Source organism: Idiotropiscis lumnitzeri, chromosome 8 (assembly GCF_059441095.1).
Source record: "Idiotropiscis lumnitzeri isolate Australia: NSW breed Sydney's pygmy pipehorse chromosome 8, RoL_Ilum_1.0, whole genome shotgun sequence".
NCBI lineage: Eukaryota > Metazoa > Chordata > Actinopteri > Syngnathiformes > Syngnathidae > Idiotropiscis > Idiotropiscis lumnitzeri.
Genome location: NC_142398.1, coordinates 14977978 through 15002220, shown reverse-complemented (window position 1 = coordinate 15002220; position 24243 = coordinate 14977978). Strand labels below are relative to the sequence as shown.

The 24243-nt window shown below is 41.4% G+C and overlaps 3 protein-coding genes across 8 annotated transcripts; 1 reads left to right on the top strand and 2 right to left on the bottom strand.

Moving 5' to 3' along the window:
* Positions 1-26: 26 nt before the first annotated feature.
* On the bottom strand, positions 27-11984 carry uba6 (ubiquitin like modifier activating enzyme 6). 3 transcript variants are annotated; one of them, XM_088301884.1, is made up of 32 exons: positions 11927-11984; positions 10566-10659; positions 10306-10400; positions 9821-9849; positions 9513-9607; positions 9310-9421; positions 9086-9166; positions 8862-8984; positions 8585-8708; positions 8383-8486; positions 8223-8285; positions 8022-8098; positions 7833-7899; positions 7598-7741; positions 7352-7498; positions 7191-7271; positions 7036-7113; positions 5859-6040; positions 5671-5776; positions 5484-5573; positions 5307-5387; positions 5090-5218; positions 4911-4962; positions 4771-4834; positions 4620-4689; positions 4253-4324; positions 4047-4170; positions 3076-3269; positions 2713-2840; positions 2335-2422; positions 2148-2242; positions 27-1124 (listed from the first exon to the last, which is right to left on the bottom strand). In XM_088301884.1, exons 1-32 carry the CDS (start codon positions 11979-11981, stop codon positions 983-985), a joined length of 3186 nt encoding a protein of 1061 aa, XP_088158010.1. In that variant the 5' UTR covers positions 11982-11984; the 3' UTR covers positions 27-982. The 3 variants fall into 3 exon arrangements, with proteins under 3 accessions (XP_088158010.1, XP_088158011.1, XP_088158012.1); XM_088301885.1 differs by lacking the exon at positions 11927-11984 and adding an exon at positions 11134-11182; XM_088301886.1 differs by lacking the exon at positions 11927-11984 and adding an exon at positions 11050-11165.
* Positions 11985-12321: 337 nt separating this feature from the next.
* grhprb (glyoxylate reductase/hydroxypyruvate reductase b) lies at positions 12322-17406 on the top strand. The gene is made up of 9 exons (XM_088302888.1): positions 12322-12540; positions 12878-13011; positions 13083-13155; positions 14081-14197; positions 14297-14385; positions 14468-14572; positions 14668-14803; positions 16133-16263; positions 17163-17406. The coding sequence occupies exons 1-9, from the start codon at positions 12368-12370 to the stop codon at positions 17282-17284; spliced, it is 1080 nt and encodes a 359-aa protein (XP_088159014.1). The 5' UTR covers positions 12322-12367; the 3' UTR covers positions 17285-17406.
* On the bottom strand, positions 14855-24103 carry zbtb5 (zinc finger and BTB domain containing 5). Of its 4 annotated transcripts, none has more exons than XM_088302885.1 (4): positions 22619-24103; positions 22051-22267; positions 20691-21488; positions 14855-20303 (listed from the first exon to the last, which is right to left on the bottom strand). In XM_088302885.1, exons 2-4 carry the CDS (start codon positions 22258-22260, stop codon positions 19155-19157), a joined length of 2157 nt encoding a protein of 718 aa, XP_088159011.1. In that variant the 5' UTR covers positions 22261-22267; positions 22619-24103; the 3' UTR covers positions 14855-19154. The 4 variants fall into 4 exon arrangements, with proteins under 4 accessions (XP_088159011.1, XP_088159012.1, XP_088159009.1 ...); XM_088302886.1 differs by having other exon boundaries at positions 23625-24103; XM_088302883.1 differs by having other exon boundaries at positions 23793-24103.
* Between the last annotated feature and the right edge of the window lie 140 nt (positions 24104-24243).

Here is a 24243-nt window from a genome sequence, read left to right as displayed (position 1 = left end):
AAAAAAGACACAAATTGAACAGCCTGAAAACTCACATTTTTTTATTGAACCACTTAAATTTATGTCACAAGAACTAATACTATCAACATTGTTCATTGACAGTTTTGTTTTGATTTGCAAATGGGGACATTTATTGCATATAATGAAGTGGGAACAGACTTTTGAGTAAAACGTGTTTGTGTGGAGATGGAATTCAACACATTATTTTTTTTTCTTCAACAATCCCTCATCAAAATACTTGTAAGGAAGCTTCCAAAAGACACTTTAAGTACTTTAACCTGACAGTTCATCCACACAACAAAAACAGAGTCAGCAAGGAGTAAATAAACGTAACATCGGCACACCGGGAAAAACTGAAATCCAGAATAAAACTCTAGAAAATGTTGCTCGTGATCCCAGAGGTGATAGCAGCATGATGCTAATTGAAGTTCATCTACAACTAATAAGTAAGCAGAGATGCGAGTGTGGCTACGACGATGCTTGGAAATATGAGAAACACGCATTGACTTTTTTTAGTTACAAGTGTGGCCAAAAATCCATTGCTCGAAATGGACAAATAACGGGCATCAGTGGCGGCATTTTCACTGATATTACCTCTAACTTAAATGTGACCATCCGTCAATCTGGCCCATCAACTTGTCACGAATGAGAAAACTGTGGCTGTGTGGTGTGCGCAAGATTATGTAAACTTTTTTTTTTTTTTTTAAATCAGGCTTTAGTACCACAAACAAAAAGGGTTCTTAATTAAGGCATCAGCACAGGTGGTGCTGTAGAATTTATCATCAAGAGTAAAAAAAAAAAAAAAAAGAGGAGATACTGTATGTACACAGACACAGTTAAGTGCTCCCCTGGGACCTTCATGCTCCTCTGGTTGGATCAGAGGCAAGAAAATCAGGGACCAAGGCTGAGGAGGAGTGTGTGCTGCAACCACTTCCAGGTCATTCCGACAGCGTACATGAAGGAGTCATGACGCACGGCGTCGTCAGGGCATGTGTTCATCGCGGCTGAAGAAGTACCTGACAGGTGGACCGGCCAGATCTTCTTCTTCTGGTCTCTCCGGTGCAAATGATACCGTGAGGTCGATGTATTGGCGGCCTGCTGATGGCTTGATCAGCTTCTGCATCCTGCATGTACAAAATACAGGTAGCCGTTTTGGATCGTTGAGGGTCTGCTATTTGGAAAAGCTGCTTTCTAATAGTAGAAAGATAGTCGTGGCCATGAGAAAAAATGACAATACTACAACATTGTAAAAATTGCAATACTAAAAACCAGCAACGTGCGGAAAGTAAGTAGAGTGATTTTCACCTATCAGCTAAGTTGGCATGACAACAAGTCTGCATACCTGCAACTTCATTGCTGGACTCACTATCACTCACAAAAATTATATTTATCAAGTTCCTAGGCACTTTTTGAAAAAGTCAGGTCCAATCCTCCACCAGCTCAATACATGAATTTTGTATGCATAAAGAAATCCATGTTTTGAAAAGGATATGTTTTCAACTTTTCATAGTAGTAGTAATAATGTAATAATAACATTGAGACGGCAGACCAAAGCAGCACTCTGTTCATCATGTGCGTAAGGTTGGACGATGTATTATTTCCAGCATTGTACATTTGTGTGTGGCTCATGAACAACATGGCACACATGATGCTGTTGCTGGACCTCCTGATCACACTTGGTGTGTGTGTGTTGGTGAAAATCTTTGCCCGAAGTTTCAATATTTCATCCATTAATATATAGGAACTTAAAAATATGTTTTTTAGACTCAAGGAGACTCCCCCCCCCCTTCCTTTGGTTGGTTGGCACTAAGGTGTTTGCATGACCAAATTGGGCCCAATTTTGAGCCCTGGATATGATAATATATTTAGTAAAGTTTAGGAATTAATTGTTAGGTTCAGCAGTAGATGGATTTTTTGGGGGGGGAAACTTCATAGCTATAAATAGCAGCATTTAGTAAAATCTGTCAAATTTAATAAAAATGGAAATGGCTTCATGTTTTTTTTTAATCAGCTGATTAAAATGTTCCTGTTGATCACTGTTACTCAGAAATGAATCTATACAAATAGAAACTGGATCACTAATGTCTTTGATTCCCTATTAGAGCGAAGAAATGAAAATATTTTTTTTTTCTCAGTGAAGTACTCACGCCAGTTTAAGTCTCTTTGAGTGCCCTGGTATCACAGGAACATAGAGCATCTTCACACCGTGGACGACCATCGTGGGTTCAATTCCATACTTCTCCTGAAATACATTGAAGCACATCGGAAACATTGAAGAATGTTCAGAATGAAAGGGAGATAACGCAGCAAATTATGAGTCAGAGTGGTTCTCACCCTGACTGCATTCATGAAGTCAGACAAGGTGAAGTCCTCGTGGCCGCCGATAGTCCAGCAATCCCAGATGGAAAAGTAAATGTTCTCCCTGACAGACACAGCATGAGGAAGTCACATTAATGGTCACTTTTTTTAAAATGCTTGTCCTCATCAAGGCCTCTACACACCAACCCTACGTCGGTCCTTGTGGCCAACTGTTGGCCAAAAACTAAATCACAGTGCTCATTTAAATTAAAAACCTTGCTGTCCAATGTGAATCATTTATCTATTAATTTTGTGAGTTTCTGCTCATTTGAGTAATCAATGAACTAATCGATAGGACAATCAATTCTAAAAATATTTGGCCTTACATGTGAATAAAAATACATATGGTGTTACCTGATGAGTGTCCGTCTGACAGCTGCTGGCTCAGTGAAGACCACTACAGGCAGGGCCAAGTTGAAGAAGCAGTTTTTCAACGATTCAAAGCCAAAGCCTCCAACTATCTTGATCATCTCCAGGGCCACCTAAGACAAAACAAGTCATTGAATGGATTACAGATTATCAAGCAAATCAAACTACTGGTAATGTATTACGTAATGTGACATCCACTGAGTAATGATTGTTGCTTTCCATTTCGATTTTTATTTATTTATTGTTAGCTGATCTGAAAAACAATCTGATCCATGACTCAAAATCCGTGATCCGATCCGGACGACTTAGGTGATCCGCTGCACCACGGGTAATGAGTGATCTTCTCACCAGTCCAGCCACAGCTGCTGTTGCCGTGGCGATGGCAGGGATGATCTTGCCAGCAATGCGTTTGGTCTTGAATCTATCGGCGGGCTCGATGGAGTACATTTTGGCTCTAAGGGCAGACGCCGACGTGACAAAGTCCAAGTGACCGTTGCTGTCGTCATCCTTCTCAAACTGCAGCGACGACATCCGCAACCTGTCTACAGATCACATGAGAACGCCGCCACACTTGGAGTTACTGTCACAGAATTTATCAGGTACTGGGTGATATTGCCTGAAAATTTGAAATACAATTTTTTCCACCTTGCTAATAGAAAAACAAAAGGCAATATTCAATACAAGTTTTGAAGATCACATGAAGCTCTTTAACGCACTTTACCATTGTCCCTTGGCATGTAGTTTTTTTAAATTGAACATTTTTATTTGTTTTTGCAGATAAGAAGATACATTTTTACTTTTGGAAAAACTTTTTTTCTTGTCCAAATATGTAGGTAAACACAATCCTAATAAATTAACATTTTAGATAATAAGATAAATTTGGATGCTGCAGCTTGTGCCTGACTTCCTAATCCCACAGGAGACGGAGGGACGAACCCGTGATGCTGTTCGTACTCAACCAGTTTTTGTACTTCCCATTTATTGTATTAACGAGTCAAAGACTCGTGTGGTGCATTGCGATACCACAGCGCTTGCAAAATAAGAACCGTGGTGTGGAAATTCCTCTTTGGATACTTTTTCTCTGACGAGGCAGCAGGAGACTCCCCTGGGGGCCTCGTCTAGGAATTCCGAACAATATGTTCAATAATTCAACATTATAAAATGAACCGCAACGCCTATTGATTTCAGTGAGGCATCCATGTTGCAAACACATTATAACCTTCATTGCGGATTGCAGAAGTCCACACATGGACCTGCTCCTGATCCGCATTCTAAATATTCAAAGACAAACTAAACGAGCTGTTTTCCTGAGTGTATACCTGATTTGACAAAATCGCCAGCAATGGCAAACTGTAGCTGCCCGATGGCCGCTCTCTCCTCTTCACTGCTTAGAGGCATCTTCAATTGATCAGGCTTCTTTGCCCCCTCGTCTGTCTCGATACACTGTGAAGAAGGCGATGACCAAAGATAAATGGAGTTCATTAACTGTGATTGTAAAATCTATATAAGTGAAATTGTTGCATACTTTGACAGAGGGATGATATTCGGGGATCTTCACATGAGAGAGGATTTCAGCCACCACCTCTTCACAGAGATCCTGAAAGGGGAAGGAAAATCAACAATGAAGTAGCCTGTGTATGTGTTGCATATCGCTGGTGTCGGACGGAAACCTCGTATGTCATAAATTGACAAATTATTTTTTTTCTCATTTTTTCCACAAATCCATACTATTGGTCAACCCGCATATATTGATCTTATTTTCACAAATTATTGACCGAACTTGAGTATTGAAAATGGCTCGCTTTCTTTAACTTTGGAGATACGAGGATTCCGCCCGACGCTAACGATATGTGGGTTGCACGCTCTTACACGTATATAAGGCTGCAACTGACCTTCTCTGAGTAAGTAATGTTATAAATGCCAGCAAAAAGGCGGGCCATGCTGACAATAAAGTTGAAGTGCCTGAAAGGGAAAGAGCGGAGCAGTGGGGTAAGATGAGTTGAGCAGTACACAAGACCACTAATGTCAAAGCAGTTTACTCACAGGGGATCTTTTAAGTCAAAATCGATAGGAGCTGGCGGTCTTTTGGGCGACTGCCAAAATAAACCTGACAAACAGAGACAGCGGTGTGTTTTGCTGCCAAGTGTATAATATGCACCGATGGGAATGCGTTGAAAACTTACTTCCGTCTTTTAATCTTGTGTCCAGTGGGAAAGCATGCAGAAGTTGCAGCGCCTACATGAAGAGATCATTTCATTCAGAATCTTCAGGAGGTTAAGTACACCTGCTCCACTATCCCTTGCAATATTTCCTACATTCCTAATGGTGATTTTGAACATAAAGTCTGCGCAAGAGTCCTTACCTTTCTCTTGAAATACTTTTCAAATTTAAGCCGAGCCAAGGTTATGCACTGTTCCCAACAATGGGGCCGTCTATTCAGCAGTTTAATGACTTCAAATGAGCCCTCCAAACTTTCACCAGCCTGCATCCTCTGTACGCAAATGTAAATAAATCGTTAGAATTAAACACCAATAGGAAGAGAAGCACTTCATTTTGTGGAACAAAAGACTGTTTTGCACCTGGAGCACAATTTCAGCTGATTTGTGGGTCTGCCAGAAAGAGTTGTACATGGAGGGCTTCTGGACAAACGCATTCTCAAACTAAATGGTGGAAAAGAAATGAGAACAATAGGATTAACCACCGCCATTTCTGATATAACACGGGAATGAATTCTGATGAGGTTTATGGGGGTCCACCTTGTCCCTTGCCCACTGGATGGTGTGCTCTATGACTGAAGGGAATGACTTGAGGGTGCAGAAGGGGATTTCCTCTTCTGGGGGGTCCCTCTGGTGAGCAAAGTGAAGGCAGGAAAGAATTGGATCATTCTGTATCTTTAAGAAAAGTACAAATTTGGAGGAAGTGGGTGTCTGCAAGTATATTCACATGGCTATTGTAGGACTCAGTTAAATTTGGCACAATGATCTCTGTGTGTCCTTTAGTTCCCATGGTCCCAGAATCCAGGAGTGCTCTCTGATTGGATACGCAGCGGCTGAAAAACAGTCAAATAAAAATCAACTGATGCCCTTTTATCACAGAGCACAGCTTGAGGATGCAGGCTAGTTTTGACCCACCTGTCCACGTATCTCCGGGCCTCTACATTGTCCAGTGCAGTGACCACCAGGTTCAGGCGTGAATAGAAGTGGTCATTGTAGAAGTTCTCTGTAGCAGGACACACCTTATTGAGGTGAGAGTCCAACTGGAGGTCGGGGTTGATCTTCAGAGTGGCTTCTGCTGCTGTCGTACTCTTTGGTTTCTGACATGGAGAAAAACAAACTTTGTGAAGTCTATGGAGTTTCGACAGAGTGGATAGCCCCCTAATATTGAGTTGGAGTAGATAGCTCCAATTTGACATGGTGCGGACATTTAAGATGAATATATTTGAAATTCAGTGGTTCCTTGATTTACAAGTTGAATTTACTCCAAGACCAAACTCAGAACTCCATTTCAAATACATTTTCCCCATTGGAAATTGCATTAATCAGTTCCCAGCCCCAATAAAAACTTTGTTAAAGAATAATAAATGGTCTTTCACTGGTATAATGCGTTTCAAGGTACTCAAAGCGCTTCACACAGATGTCACATCTGCCTACAGATGACCATCAGAAGCAACCGGTGGTTCAGTACCTTGCTCAAGGATACTTCCACATGGTCACAATGGCCAGGGATCAAACCCACAACCTCTAGGTTGGGAAACAACCATTCTACCGGTGAGCCACAGCCCCCAATAGTACTGTATTGTTCAAAAACAAAGTATTAGAGAATGTAAAGAGAGTAAAGTGAGTTCAACGTGTGTCTTAGTGGGTAAAAATCAGGCAATGGAATCGAGTAGTGTGCGTGAGAGCATCGAGGCGTGAATTGACGGCCAACTGCAACAAGTGCTCTTATTTTGTATTTGTGTGTTTGACGGTTGGTTAATTTGCAGAACTGCTCAAAGTGCATCGTGACAGGGGCTCTTCTTGCCCACATTCAAAGGTATTACGATAGCTTTATTGCGCCACTTTGAGTGGTGGCATATCTTAAACAAGCTAAACAAGCTTGGTGCTCTTGTAAATCAAGGTACGACTGTATTTAATAATAATACAAATAATAATCTGAAATAATTACAAACTGATAGCTAGGAAGCAGACCAGTACATTTATGAATAAAAACAAACAAATCAAAAATACAAGCCAAACTTTTAAATTCAAAAGAATGAAGACGGCAATTGTATAAAAAAAAAGTCTCGACTAATCATAATAATCATCTCACCTGTATATGATGCGGTCTGAAGAGAAACTGTCTATTCAGGTTGGACTTTTCTATGAGATCTGGATCTGTGATACACACCTGAAGACAAATAATATTAATAAAATCATTACACGACATATATGGTTAAAACCATGAAGGAGAAGTCAAATGTCCACCTGTCCTGAGCTCTGAGCCAATCCCACTCCGAGCAAGGCAAAGTTTTTCAGCATTTCACAGCCTATGGCACCGCAGCCCACCTGCAAGGGTGGAAATTCGGCATGCTTTTTAGAACTTGAGTCATGTGCCGATTTTTACTTCCAAGCTGGACAAACCTTACCATGAAAACCCTGAGCTTGTGTAGCTCCCCACACAACGATTTACCAATACAAGCTCGCAGTCCATCGTAACGGTCTCCCCGAGGAAGAAACTCATCAGCGGGCAGCGTCTGAAGTGGCCTTACTACCTCAATGGCATCAAGATAAAACTACACAAAAGACAAATACAATCAATATACACAAAACCGACTCGATAGAAAACATCACGTCAGAGTGCCAAGTATTGAGATATGTACTGTTTGACCTACCCACTGTTGCAGGGGTGCAAATTTCCCTGTGATGGCTTTAAGAACCTCCTGACTGGCGAGGCCTCCTACAGCAGCAGCTAATGGCGGAAGCGTGCCCCTCGCCGTCCTCGCCAGCCATTGCACCAACTCTGCATTCACAGGAGCCTAAACAAAGAAGAAAAAGAGGCAGGAATAGCAACATCATCAAGATCAGATCAACTAACGTTTTCAAGGGGAAGGAAAAAAAAACACTCACTTTGTTCCTGAGTGTTGCATTCACTTCCTCTGTTAACTTAAGTAGAGTCTCTGCGTCCTGTAAACAGCTGGTGGCATACAAGTAAAATATTTCATGAATGAATTTGACGCAGCCCAACACCTTTATACACACACACCAAAAAAATGTGTTGCATAACAAAGGAAGATTAGACAGAAATGTTTTTCTTACCCAGTGTTGGGAAGTCTATTGTGCTGTTCCTGAAAGGTGTCCAGAGCCAACATGGCAGCATGGATCTGGAGTGGTGCCTGATGGGAAGGTGACAAGTACATTTTGAAAAGGCAGCAACCATTTTTGTGTGTGAAAGAAAGGGTGTAGTGGTGCGTCTATGACTAAAAACAAATTTAAAGTCGTATTATACAATACAGTCACCTCTGGTTTACTGAAGTCTGGAGTTAAGACCTGAGGATCCCAAAGCTGCTTCTCGAGCGTTTCCTAAAATATTTGTTTTGGTAAGTTCAGACAAAGCAACAAAAATCGATCTTTTTCTCAAATATTATCCGTTATTTATTATGAGATGCTGTTGACTTACAAACGTGTATATCTTTGGGGTTTTCACAAGGACAAAGAAACCTCCATGTGCATAAGCTTGTAGGTGGGATGTGTCTCCTATTGCAAAACTGTGAGGGGAAAGGACTAACGATAGACACAAATAAAAGAACACATTTTTCATTTATCTTCACTGTTTTGAAAGCTTATGCAGTAAAAAAAGAAATAAATGTTGCCACAAATACCTGAAACATGTCTTGCTGTGCCGTTGAGTTCCACCATGCCATTGACTTCTCTGAAGATCACACTCTGGCCAGTCTGCAGGCCGTGAGGCTGGTTGTCAAGGCAGGTGACCACACCAGGATTGTCCTGAGCAGAAAAATTTTAAAATAATAGTAAAAAAAAAAATTCTCCAACGGTTTGTAGCCTCAATAGAGTAGCACTGAGAAAACAATATTCAAAATTGAGTTTGGTCCACCAAAGTCACTCAAAATATTTGGTGGAAAACGTTTAACTGTTCACCTGAGTGATGCTTTGGATGAAAATCTCCTTGGGTTCTTCCCCTGTGGGATCGAACACTTCAAACTCCTCTCCGAAATCACAGAACACCCGCACACAGATGCCATATGTGTCACATCCAATGAACTGCAGAGACAGTGTAGTTTGCGTTAACATTTCACAGTCTGTGTAAGTTGAATTTGAAGGACAGACATCTGTTGTTGCTCGTTTATGTTTAAAAGGCCTACTCGGATTGGGGGGCTTTGTGAGTGGCAAAACTCGTTCACTCTCTTCAGAAGGCTCAGTTTGGCTTCAGTTAGAATCACACACTAGAAAACAAAAAAGAGTTGTCGGACATTACATGTTGTGATTTCAACAGATGCAGGCTGATCTATCTATATACTTGGTGAATAGAATGTTCACCTCGTACAGTGGACTTTCTACTCAATTCATTCGGTACGCCTGCATATACCTGATACTTTCTAAGAAAGCTGAGATCAGTGTTGTCATCCAGAGCGGAGATGGATATGTCAACATGGACATAAGGGTTCAACTCCGCAACTCGAGGGCAAACCGCCTCTGCCCTTAAGAAAGGATATAAAAGGATATACGGGATCGGCATGGATGTACACTGTGATGCGGAAGAAAAGATGGCTCGTCTCTGATGCCCATTACCTTTGCCGCTGGCTCAACACATCCTCTTTGTGGATAAAGAAGTTGGAGCCTAGGTCCCAGGTCTCACACTGCTTTGTGTCATAGAGGGTGACTGCCTGTACATACGGAACATACACTATGTTCTAATAATGTCTTAACAATTACGGCAATGAGAAAGAATTTCACAAGATATCGATCATATTCATCCATTTTAATATCACTTGTTACAATTAGGGTTCCGGCTGAGCAGGCAGACATGTTAAGTACTACTTTCAGCATGCTGCCCTATACACCATCTTACCCAAATTTAATGTGAAGAGAGTGCCTACCTTCACACCTGCCAGGACAATGTTCTTTGCTGTGAAAACAAAGACATCCATTGTCAGATCTCCAATGGCGTGGTCATGTATTTAGAGACACAACGGACACTTCACTGGGTACACTAGCACAATTTAATGATTAAATAAAACACTTCAACAAAAAAACGACAACACTGTTTCCAGATAGCCATCCATCAAAACATTTACTATACCACTTTCACGATGATAATAATGCCTATTTATGATCAACACTGACATTCTTTCAATGATGTTTATAATTTGACGAGTACAGTACAACTACACCACATGATTATATGGAGGTAAGTTTTGAATAATGCAGTTTGTTTTTAATACTGAGCAATAGCATTATTGTTGCATTGTAAAATCCTTGATACGGCTATTTTATTGGCACTAACCAATACAACCTCATAATTGTGCAAGTGTACCTAATGTTGTGGTCAGGAATATAAATTACAAAAGGTGTGATAGTCTACCTATCTCTATTCCCAGTCCTCCCAATCCGCTGAGAAACACTGCGGACTGGGCCATCTGGTGCATGGCACTGTCTCCCAACACATAGCGCTGGCGACTGGAGAGAGGGTGGGGAAAGAAGTTGTACAGTAATAAGCTTTTAATATGTCAGTCGATACCCAAAAAGCAATTGTGTAATGTCCCACTCCTCCAACGTAGCTTTGAGGTAATTATGAGCCCCACCAAGAGCGAATAACTTGCGTTTGCTCATGACACCACTTGCCTGTAAAGAGAGTCATCTATTTCCATGGAGTCTTCAGCCATACTGGGAGGGGAAAGAGGGTCGGAAATCAACGCTTGAGGGATAACGATGCGACCTATAAAACACATAAAATGAGCAGATGAGATGTCACAAATTTTGCTGTTTCTAATGAAAAAAAAAAACACACACAGCTACAGCGCACCGTGGTTGTAGCTGAAAGGCTAACAACATGCAAGCTAATTGTGGTTAGCGTTAAAGTGGCATTTACCAAATACCGATCTATTTAGCATATTATCAAAACAGCCCCTCTTTACCTGACACAAACACACAATATGTAATAATTAATTATTAATTGATGATTAGAAAAGCTTGATGTGAGTAAGTGCAGCTAGCTATCGCAGTGCCAGTGCATGATACCGGTGACGAGCACCGACATTGGGCATGCGTAAACTAGATAAAAGTGCGAACGATTCATATAGTCTCACTGCCAAAAGTGGTAGCTCACAGAGGCATGAAGATTCCAAAAGAATAAAAAATTTTAAAAAACGTTGTTAATACTGTTACAATGAAGAAATGAAATCTTTCATACGTAAGAGACTTGTCAGTGTGCGCGAGGAGCTGTGGTGAGTGAATGGTTGTGATTGGTTAGAAATTTGTAAAGTTTCCGGGTTAACACGATCACGTGATTGGAATCATCGAATGAGCTCGACAGTGTAAAATTCTTGCGATAAACGTTTTACGCCTTTTGTAGTGCGCTTTAATGAAGTACTTATTAGCTTTGAATTAATAACAATTTGCAAATAGTTATCCAACAATAGCTTTCGTCTTGTTCCTCAAAATAAACTTCCAGACGACAATAACTCTGACGTCAGAATTTTTGCCCTCTTTCCGTAAACAAGGATAATATTTAAAAAAAAAAAAAGACGCGTTACTTTCTGTTGACAATTCTTAGTCCTCAACAGCTTAGTTAATTTTTAAATTGAATATAGTTATTTTGTTATTTTCCACTTGCATGTGTCTTTTTTTATGTTCATGTGTTTTTGTACATCCTTAAGGATTAAGAATGGATTATGATATGCGCAGTACTATCACATTTTCAAAAATTGATTTTATTTTTTAATTTAGAAAGTGAAAAGACAATAATGCAACTTAACAATTTTTTGCGGACACCAAATAAATAATGCACTAAATTTGTTGCCGTAAAATGCACAAGTGTGTATCACAGTATTATGCTTAAGCATTATTGTATTATTGTCATCTTATCATTTCTGCAAAGAGAGAAACGTTTTTGCACAAATCTCGCATTGGTGCTCATAGCTTATGGCGCAGTACCCAAAGTTGAGTAGAATGATTACACAAAAGAACATTAACAGTAGATTCACCTTTTCTGTTTTGAGTGTTTTGTGTTTGCTCAAATAAGAGTGCACAGCTAGTCATGGCCACACTTTTGGAATTTGGGATGGTTCCTGTTTGAAGAAGCAAAGTTCAACAATCAAGTGAAACATTTACATCGTCCCAAGACCCTCATTTAGTGCGTTGACATAAGGGAGAAGCGAGCCAAATGACGTTCTCAATTGATTCTATAATTTTACGTGTGTGTGTCAGACAAATATGTCTATATTGTTGCTTAATACTGAAAACATGACACAATCCCCTTCACCTTCAGACTTCAGAGCCATATCCTCCCTCTAATCATATTGGCCAGTGACCTGTAGGCACCTCCCACCCAACCAGTGGCCAACGTCTGCACAGGTACACAACCTCAAAGTCCCACCGCCATCTCTCCGACTGTCACCTCCCCTCTGGTTTACTTTCTGTTAACAATGTGGTGCAGTCGCGTGGCACTGCGTCAGCTCCAGCGGGCGACTGTCAAGCCACTGATTCTCACTGGTGCTCCAGTAGGCTTCATACAGAGGGACATGTCAACTCTACAACGGGTCTATGTCACCCGCCAAATCCCACCAGAGGGCCTGAGGATCCTTCACGAATCCGGACAGTGAGTGAGCCAGAATTGTGTAAAATTATTGCTTCCAAAGCTACAAGGAATATAGCAAATGATCAGCTTTTGATACCCATATAGTACCGTTAAGAATTCAAAGACAAAATGTTATGTGGAGTAAAGTATGGGGGAGGTGGGGGTGCTGTTTGTCACTCAGTAGTTGAGATAAGACATGTAGACTAAAGGGTATCGCCACATGCAGTGACTGAAATAAAAAGACGTACTTTACAAAAAAACAAAAAACATTTTGACTTGATTGGTTAGATCTCACTGAACATATTTATGTTTTGTAAAAATCATTCCAATGAAATAATCAAGATTTCTATTTTCCCAGAGTGCAATTTGAGTTGTGGGATTCCGATGACGTCCCAGTACCAAGGAAGGAGCTTCTTCAGAAGGTCAAAGGTGTTGATGCCCTCCTCTGTGTACTGACCGAGAAGATTGATGCCGAACTGTTGGATGCTGCAGGTTTGAGGACTGCCCACGCTCAACGTAACTGATCTCACACACATATTAATGTGCGGATTGCGCTCCTGCAGGTCCCAACCTGAAGGTCCTAAGCACCATGTCTGTGGGCTTTGACCACCTCTCTCTGGAGGAGCTGAAGAGAAGGTGATTCATGTGATTATGTGGAGATTTAGAAAACTGAACTATTGGCTCCCTACACGGCCTCCTGGCCGTAAAGTCAGTGAGATATTCAGTGCATAGCCCAAATTTAGAGACTACTTAGACTGATTCTCTTTCAGTCTATTGAAGTCAATGACAGTGAAAATTAGTATGTCAAATAGAAACAATTTTTTTTCTTTTATAGCCTTCAAGGCTTGGCAGAAGAGTGTAATTCCGTAAAGACTTGGTTTAAAGACCAGGCTGAACGTTTAGAAGCAGAGTCCAACATTAACGGTGGGCCAACTGCACTGAACTATCACGAAATTCACTGATGCTAGCCCGACAGTTCAAATTCTCGAAATGAATTCGGTGAAATACAATACAACACGTTCGTGCTTTTTTAATATTTGACAATGAAAAATTTGAGTTAAATTGACCAACCGTCTTTGCTTATTTTACCACTGCTGAGAATATTCATTCATAAAGTGTTCAATCAACCTGCTATGCATGTTATTGAATGTGAGAAAAACCGGGCATACCCGGCGAGAATCCTTGCAGGCACGGAGCGAACATCCAAACTCCACACAGGAAGAGGAAGGAGTCGGTCCCCGGTCCTCTGAACTGCGAGGCAGACGTGCTAATCAGTCGGCCACTGCGCAAAAATATGAATATTGCCATTTGTTGAGGAGATTACTACCTTTTATCTGATTCCTTGGCACTGTCAAAAAGCCCCAAGTTCATTAACTAAACCCTCAAACTTGTCTGAGGTGTAACGTCAGTCAGCCGCTTCCATGCGTATGGATTTGTAACACAAGTCAGTCCCCTGATAATAATACTAGTAGTAAGAATATTCTTATTATTATTATTAATCATAACAATAATAATAATAATTCTGATAGTAATATATAAATAAGGTCGTGTCTCCACACAGAGGAATCCGTGTGGGTTACACGCCTGACGTTCTGACAGATGCCGTCGCTGAACTGACTGTAGCTCTGCTGTTAGCAACTTCCAGGAGGCTCATCGAGGCCACACACGAAGCCAAGACGTACGTAATTTGCACACACACTTGCTTTTCCTCAAATGGTCCATGCACACGTTGTAAGCTATCTTGTAACAAATGAGATCCTTTTAACACTGGCTTCAGTGGAGGTTGGGGGACATGGAGAACTCTGTGGCTGTGTGGACATGAGCTGGCCAACAGCACTGTGGGTATTTTAGGCCTGGGGAGGATTGGTGAGAACTCCAGACAACAAACATGTCACCTTAGCTAAAATATTTTTGACTTGTTTGACTCAGTCTGTGTTTGTTCATTAAGGTGTGGCTATTGCGGAACGTCTGGCTCCCTTTAAAGTGAAAAAGTTCATCTACACTGACGTGGGTCCGAGGCCCGACTTGGCCAGTGACATTAATGCAGAGTATGGTAAGAAAATCAGGTGTCTTTTAACTTGGAATTCAAAATACTCTTGATGGAATAGAGTGCTCTCGTGCGAATTACTATCCATCCCTTCGCCCTAGTGTCTTTTGATGAGCTGGCAAGGCAGTCCGATTTCCTGTTAGCGTGTTGTGCTTTAACACCGGAAACACATATGGTCTGCAACAAAAATCTTTTCTCCAAGATGAAAACAAACTCCATCTTCATCAACACAAGCAGGTAAGACCCAAACAATTCTCCAGTGAAATAAAACACACATAATAATACAAATACTTGGTCAGCAAGGCAGCGGCATTTATATTGCACATTTCATAGACAAGGCGACTAAATTTGCTTCACACAAGCAAAAACACAACAACAAGCACAGCAGTTAACGACATTCAGAAGCAAAAACTGTGAAAACAAAAGCAGTTTACAAAATTACGAAAAGAATATACATTGACAACATTTAAAACATAAACAGAAAACTTTAAAAAAAAACAAAAGCAGAGTAAAGACATAATAATGAAAAGAAAAAAGAAAATTAAAAACCACTTCTATTGGCTGCTTAATTCATTTCTGCGCAGCAGAACAGCTAAATGAAGCTTCACCGTGTTTACTTTGAACGCTGGACTCCAAATCAGCAGATCTTAGAGCTCGACTGGGTTTATGTTAAATCATATTTTCTTTAATATATTCAGGACCCAAACCACGAGTGATTTATAGTCCATTACCAAAATTGAAAAAAAATATTATACAAGTTATTTTGAGCCGATGGGCGTATATGATCTGATATCTTTGTTCTGGTCAATAACCAAACTGCAGTGTTCTGAAAGAGCTGCAACTGTTTGATTTTGAGTGAGTCCAGTAAGAAGACCGTTATGATAATCATGTCTACTGCAGATAAAAGCATGGATAACTTGGATAACAGTCTTGATCTGTTTTAAGATGGTCAAATTGTGTTTTAGTGATTACTTGGATATAATTGCTGAAGGTCAGGTCTGAGTCTACCAGCACTCCAAGATTTCATTCTTGGTCTTTGGTTTCTGAAGACAGTGACTCAAGTTGTTTTCTAACAGCATTTTAATTTTTCGAGTTGTTTTCCAGCGGTATTTTATTTAATTTTCTGGTATAGCTGATGGAACGTTTGGTTCATCCAGTTGCAGTTATAGACTGAATAAAAGGGGTCCAAGGACCAACCCTTAAGGAACCCCACGTAATGGCCATTTGATCCAATTCAAAATTTCCAATGGTCACAAAGTAACTAATTAACTTCAAGTGGGACTTGGAACAATTTCAGGACCGTCACATTTAATCCTGCCCACATTTCCCGGCTATTCAATAGTGTAGTACAATCTAATTCTGTATTGCGATCCAATAAGACAGACACCTTCTCTGAGTTAGTGTTCAAGGTTATTTCATTTCGTACTTTAATAAGAGCTGTTTCTGTACTGTGATGAGGTCGGAAACCTGATTGAAATTCATCAAAATGTTTGAATTAAAAAAGTTCCATTTTCTAGAAAGAAAGAAGAGCTTGTTTTATCTTCAGTCAACCTGTTTTTCTTTCAGAGGCGGTGTGGTGAATCAAGAAGATCTTTATGAGGCACTGGCCACTAATCAGATTGCCGGCGCGGGACTAGACGTGACCGTCCCTGAGCCCCTACCCACTGACCATCCATTATTTACCCTCAAAAACTGCGGTAAGTTTGTTATAATTGTTTATTGTTGTCTCGGGGTAGTTGCATAAAACAGGCCAAGATGTCAAACACATTTGCGAGTAAATTGAGGCTAGGTCATTATTATTTCAAGATACATATATCTTTTGTGACATTTTTGTTTGGTGTCATACTAAGAGATTATTCTAATGTAAAATATGTGCCTTCGCTCAACTAATGTATGGTTAGGGTAGACTCACTGTACTGAGATGAAGATAAACTGTTCTTATCCTGTAACTCAGGGGTGGGCAAACTTTTTGATTGGTGGGCCACAACGGGTTCTAAAATTTAACAGAGGGGTCGGAGCAGGAGCAGATGGATGGAGTGTTTTAGTAACCTCACCTCATCTGAGAAAAAAAATACATTTAATTTTAAATGAAAGTGAACAAAAGCATTTCTACAAAATATATGTCTTTGACACACCACAGTATTTAGAAAATCAAACATTAACAAGGTTTATTCATTTAATTTTTTTCAAGTTCGGCGGGCCGGATTAAAACGTTTTACGGGCCACCTGTGGCCCCTGAGCCGTAGTTTACCCACACCTGCCTAACTGTTGGGTAAAAAAAAAAGAAAAATCCTACTGTGGGACACGTTTCTTGATTAAGTGCTTGTGCCTAGCCCCTTAGTTTAATTTATTCAGAACTATTCAGCACACGGGAAATCATTTTTAAAATATTTGAAATGCACAAACCAAGGTCCAGACATGCTTGTGTGAGTAGAAAAACTTGTGGACTCAGATTGTGAGCGAGTTCCTCAATCAGTTTTAACATCAGTGACATCTGACCTCTCACTAAAATTCCCACATACCAAAAGAGACACCTCAATATTTTTTTCAACATATTCACTTCCTACGAGTAATAATAATCCTGTTTGCTCCTCAGTGATTTTGCCACACATCGCCAGTGCCTCCTACAGCACCCGCAATGCCATGTCCAGCCTGGCGGCAAACAACCTCCTGCTTGGCCTCCGCGGTGAACCAATGATCAAAGAGCTAAAACTGTGAGCAGGAATGGATTCTGCTTGTGAGAACTGGCAAAAAAAAATCAAATCAAACTGAAGAAGCTGCCTGTATAGGCAATTTATAGAAAAGTTGTTCAGTAAAAAAAAATAAAATCACAAACTATTTTTCTTTTTTTTTAATTCAGTGTGCATTTACAACTGAATATAGTTTACAATCAACAAGACCCCTTGGTCCTCAATATGGTCACGCTATGTTAACATCACAGAGAACAAACACAAGAAATCCAGACAGTTTGGCCTCGATTAAGAAAAGCTTTTTAAGCGAAAAGGCCTAACGTGGCAACCAGAATCAGAAATGTAGGGCTTTTTATGCTGGGACTTAGCATATATTTTATTAAGCGTGATAGACAATATCACTACTTTGGCACTCAAGTGAGCAAGTTAAATGTGAGCGACAGGCAAAGATACTGTTCTTAGTTCTGATTTGTTAGTTTTCACTTTAGACTCCAAGAATATGTAGCAAAAAATAGAAATAGCTTGTGTTTACAGGAAGAGGATCACATTACAACAGTGAGAAGCCATTTATTAAGAAAGCCGCGTTGGTAGAGTTTAACTGGAACTTGTTCCCACAAAAATTAAGTTTTTGGAACACTAACATTCGCTCTTGCTGTGGAGGGTTTTGAAATGTGTTTCTTACATCTAACAAAAAATATAGTCCCAGCAATTAATGTGCTTTTGATTAGATTTCCAAATAAATTCTCATAGGAACACATTAATTGCAGTGACTTCTCATTGCAAATAAGGTGCACAATAGGAATGATTGCGATTCTCACAGAGCGTTCAGAGATACAAAAAAATAAACATTTTTGTTTTAATCAACATTTTTTTTTAACTCAATTTCGGTTCAATTGTGTGACGCTGAGTGAACATGATTTCTGCCCAACAACAAGTTTGCTCCTATTTACAACCGGACAGACTGCCCGCACGGCATTTATAATAAGGTTCTGTGATTTTAATGAAGAAGAAACATCAAGACTCTTGGACAATTAAGTCAACTGGTCACAAGGTAGATACATGAACACATCTAATTGGTGCAAATACTGTAAAACAATTTAGAAAAGTCAATGATTCTCTCTCACTGTCTTTTTTTTTTGTTGTCATAAAAGGTCACAAACGTGGCAAGAACGCACCAAAGCTGGCCACCTTTAACTCACAAATAAAAAGAGACATTCAAAATCAGGTATTTGCTGAAAATGCAATCATTTGTCTGCGTAACACATGCGCAATGTGAGATGCATAAGACATTTAAAAGCGCTGAAATTAAGCACAGTAAACATTTACGCATACACTTGCTTTTTGGAATAAACAAAAAATGATACATTGAGCCACAAATGCTCAATTATTACATTTCAGAAAGCACGCTGAAAATTGCTTTGCTTTCAGTTGTTATCAATATCAATAAAGGCTGAAATTTCCAGTCATACTTCTGAATATAAATTAAGATGCGCTTGCATTTTCCAGTGAAATGTGACGATTCCTAAACTATACCACAAACTTTTACTAGACAGGTGCACTTCTTGGGTAGCTGAGACTAGTCCCATCAGTAAACTGAAAAGTCAAAGGTGCAAATGTATCCCTTGGCACTCGGGGTTGGGTTGATCTCGCAGACAACACATCTTACTGATTGTGCAAGTCTCTGGGCTGTATGTGCAGCTCCAATTTGTGATCAGCAGGGCGATACATTGTCGAACCACGTGACTTAATAGGTCAATAGTCATGACGTTTAACCAGTCCTGCTTTGATATAATCCCATTTTATGGTAACTTTGCTGAACAATGTTCAACTGTCCACAATGTGTGTTGCACTGTGATCAAGACTGGCTTCAAGCATCCTTGTTGGGAACAACAAGAGCTCTAAAGTAGTGCACTGGACATGTTGCTGTTTTGCCAGCGAAGACAGGTGGTCTTTGAATGCTTGTAGAGGTGTGACGATTGGCTGAAACGCTTGCCGCACTTGAGGCACGCGTAGGGTTTCTCTCCCGTGTGCACTCGGATGTGTTTCTTGCAGTCGGTCAGCGTCAGGAAGGTTTTACAGCAGATCTTACAGGCGTATTTGCGAGCGCCCTCCACCACCAAGACGTTATGCTCCGACAAAGCTTTCTTGCACTTGGACAGCACGTCTGCCGAGGCCCGTGTCAGCTGAGGTGGGAGGGAGGTGGGCCTGCCGTGACCAATGTCGTATGCTGAACTTTCATTCAGGAGCATGGGGCTCGCCAGGCTGGACGAGGACGAGGCAGGATCCTGGAGTGTGCCACCGCCCTCCCTCCCCATACTGTTGCTCATCTTCGGGGCGATGCGCCTGTAGCCTGGGTAACCCAGAACGGTGGGGGTGGCGCCACCAGCACCTCGTGGGGGTTGCCCCAGGGAGTGTAGCCCCAGACTGGAGCGCTGGAAGTCCAAACCAAATGGATCGACTGCTCCACGCCCTTCACTCCCCCCACTTCCTCTTGGGTTCCCATAACTGTCATGAAGCGGGCGAAGGAAGAGGGAATCGGCCGGTAGGTTGTTTCCAAAACGGGTACAACCTTCATTGCTGAGTGGACTGGACTGCAGCAAAGCGGACGGGGCAGAACTGGATGGTCCAGAAGCCTCCTGCCTTAACAGGAAGTTATGAGCGACAGCATCACCAGTGGTGGTGTTGGGAAGGTCATCCTCCCCACCCATCAAACGAGCACCGCCACTCACAAAATTCTTTGGGCCAAGGAAACTTGAGATACTGAAATCAGGTTTGCTGTTTAGCGTGTTACCGCAACCAAAACCTCCCCCGCCTCCTCCCATGCTGCTCTTGAGGAGAAGCTGGGAGCCAGACTGTAGCAGTGAGTTGGTACTGGGCTGCGGTTCTGAGGTGAAGCTGCGGTCGCTACTCTCGGGGCTCAGCTCCACTTTCTCCTCTTCCTCCTGACTCGCTGGCTCGGCCGGGTCACTCCCCTCTGCCTGTGATGTCACATCACTAATTTCATCTGCAGGCTCAGGTGAGCTCAGTGGTTCTTGTTTGACCAGCACCTGAGGTAGACCAGAGGAGCAGTGGACATTCATTCAAAAGCAAATCTATACAGCCAACATTTTACCGCCTATTATGAATTGCACCTGTCGATCCGATACACCTGGTCTGATCTGTGTTAAGTTTAGTCAAACGTTCACCCAATTTACACGTCATACCAAAGTTTTTTTTTTTTTCATTAGGGAATGATCTATTTTAATTGCAGTTGACTTCATTGATTATCACGCAAGCATACATTTTTGAGAGGCTTTTTCAAATCTTCAATGTTTTGGCAATTCATATATTTCTTCATGTTTAGATCCTGGATATTAAGTAAGAACCACAATTTTAATCTGAGTCCTTTACTGAAAAGGAAAAAAAAAACTTCTTATTAAACTAATAGAACATACCTTCTGTTCTGGTTCCTCCTCCTCCCCCTCGCTCCCTGATTTTATCTTCAACCTGTTGCTCTGGTGGTCTCCATCCTCCATGTCCTCCTCCTTGCCCACCCCACCTTGCATTAACCCCATATCGTTGCCTTCACACCGCCCACTGTCTGACTGGCTCGGCATCTGAGGATCATCCTGAGGGGCACATAACATGCCTGCATCCAGTTTGGAGTCATCCCCCATCTTGTGGGAATCTGGCGAGAGGTGAACTCCTTCCTCTCTGTTTGTGCTCACGTCCTCTTCCGAAAGTAACCCCAAGTTCGGGGCAGAGGGGCGCTGCCTCTGTCTGGGCTTCTCCTCCGATAGGCTTGGAGAGGCTTTGCGCTTGTGGAACCGGCGTATAGGGAACGAGGCTCTTTGTTCAACCACTCTGCCGCCCACCCTGTCCTCCTCCATCCCGCCTAAAGCAGAACTCACCAAGCTGAGGCCAAGCTGCTGCAGCAAATAGGAGCGCTGTAACTTTGAGGTGGCGGCATTTGTGGCTAGGTTTGCATTGGTGCCTAAACCAGGGTTCACCATGTCTGCCACCTGTTGCCTGTGCCTCTGCTGCTCCTGTTGGTGGTGCGGTGGGGGTCTGTCACATGATGGGGACATGGGCAGGGTTCGAGTGGTCAGGTAGTGTTTGCAGGCTTTGACCACATTGTTGAGGTGCAGATGGGAGGCGGCGAGCAGGATGTCCATCACATTGCTTTCTCCCAGCATTAGGGTGGATGTGTACATCATGTCCACCAGGGCGGCAAATGCCTCCGCTGTCACCACCTGCAAACACACAATGCTGTTGTTTGGTTGCGTAAACAGAGCAAGCCCAAATGTCAGATCCCTTCAAGCTGATAATAATGTTACAGTTCCACCAAAATTCTTAAGAAAAAGAAAATGTTATCCAAACGTTGGACATTGAATGGTCACTCTAACCCAACGCGACTTCAATTTAGCCATCATGAAAATATTAATTGCTTTTTGGAATGTGGGAGGAAACCGGAGTACCCGGAGAAAACCCACACAGGTACAGGGACAAAACGCAAACTACCACACAGGAAGGTCGGAGCCTGGGAGTGAACTCCGCACCTCTGAAATGTGAGGCAGATGTGCTAATCAGTGCCGCCCTAAATGAAAATGAATAACTAAAATTAAATACAGGCTACTCCTGCGGTGCGCCAGTTGGCTTCTCAGGGTCAGTGTGGTGCCGTACATGCATAGAGTACACACTTATGTAGAAGAAGAAAGTTGCAATTGCGTTCTATTAATATGGGAAGAATATGAGCCATAACACTTTGCGATGGAACACCTAGTTACCACTGTATTTATCACGAGGGTATCTCACCTCGCTGTCCAGCTGGATCATGTTCATGCTGGCATCTCCCTCTGCAACTGTGAACAAAGCTCTAAAGTGGGTACTGCAGGCCGCCAGCACGGAGCGATGGGCCTTGAAGTGTCGACTGCCCACCACAATGACACAATCACACAGCTGACCATGCAGCCTCTGATAGTTGAGCTGCTGGAAGATCTGCTCAAAGTGGCTCGGAAAGTCCATACTCCTCCTGACGACCAGATATAAACAGGTTATTGGCATATGAGACAGTACATCCAGTTTAATCTGGTGTTGTAAAATTTTACAGTCATATATTTGCCTTTCACGGTCAAATGAAAATACATTTGCATCATATTCAAGCCTGAAGTTGTGCTGAATAAAGCGTTACATTGATACATACTGCACATATAAAGAGGTGGGTCGTAACATGCTAGATTTACTCCGTTACAGTGACAGAAGTATCTTGTTGGATTAACTGTCCTTGTCAAAATAGTTGTAATGCAACATACTTTTATCTGAATATCTATGTCGAGAATAAACAATACTTATATGGCTTTACATTGAGCTACATTCCACTTACTATTTTTTCTTTATCTATCATTAATTGCTTGGCAGGGTGATTGTTTTTGGTTTTCCATGAGACTTCCTCCTTGGTTGCTGTTTCACCATTCCAACACCAGTCTAATGTCAGGAACCAATTTTGGCACTTGAAACAGTGGTAGATGTGTGAGTGGACTCCCATTGAAAATGAGTTTTAATGTGAGCGGTTAATTACAAACACAGCATAATCCCACTTATAAGCAGGTGTGTGCACTTTCAAAACCACCTTACTTCCATTGTTTATTTTTTACCTTCCTTAGAATTTTGGTTTTAATTGAGTTGTACAGTCTGTTAATCACATAAATGACTGAAAAAGTTTCGAGATGCTTCATATTCATCTCATCATAAAATTTCTTTTACATTTGATCTCTCTGCTTGGTGAGACTGTTATGCTGTTTAAAAAGTTGTAACAAAATAGCACAAGACAATTTCTTGGGCTGAATTCGCCTTCATTTGTTATTTTATAAAAATTTGATTGTATTCCTTTAGCTCACCGGTTACTCCGTACTTGAGTAGTTTTTCAGAGTATTTTACTCTTGCTCAAGTAATTTGGAGGTGTGCAGTACGTTTTACTTTTACTTGAGTATTATTCAAAAGCAGCAGACCTCTTGTGTACGCATTTTAAATACTCTAACCACCACTGTACACGTATTTAATAAAACATGTGAATTCCAGAAGATAAACTCAAAATAATTGTAGCATTTAATCTAGTCAACTTCTTGTAATTGTATCGATCAAATATCCCAATACTTTTATCCATGTAGTGCACGAGCCATAAAAAATCTGAAAAATCTACGTGCCTATTAAAGATTAGTCGTATTTCGTATAACAAGTAAACAGCATCATTTACACGACAGCGTTGTAGAAGTGTCAATTACATAAATGGTTAATAGCTAGCTAGTGCGTTATGACGCACAGGTAACGGTCAGTCAAGGAAAATACACAGCAAACATTGTCTGTTGACGTAAGGTATAACTTCACATTACCTTCAATAGTCAAAATATAAATTCTTTTTTTAAAAAGTAGCAGAATTCGGGCACGGGCGAGGCTAAAGTTAGCTGGCTATTGACCAGCTAATTGCCATCAAGCTGATGGCAGAAGAAGCATTAAATCAGCCACATTTGTGTGCCATCGCTTTAAATCGGTGACTTAACTGTCTTGACGAGTTAGACGTCGGTCAAGCTTGTTTAAAAAAAAATCTTTACCGCCAGGATCAACGTTCCCGGGGGATTGACTCGTATCTATGGCAGCCTGCCTTGTGGGGGCGAGAGAGCCAAAAGGGGTCTTGTTCACTCCTGCAACTGTTAAGTCCACAGCCGATTGTAGTTTCATCCAGAGGGACTGTTAGAAATGAATGCGACAAATGAAACGGATAGCTCCGTCATGTATATTTTAAAAGCAACTATGCAGCCATTCTACTCAATTGCCCTCCTCAGACAGATTTGCCGACCAGACTCACAGGGCGGCGCTGTGCTCATTGACCTCGCTGAGGTGAACATTCGCAGTTCAACAAGCAACCGCTAGGTGTCACTACAACCAACTCAACCACAGCGAACAAATTTGACAGACGATGTTCGATATTGAATAATAACCCTGAATAATAAT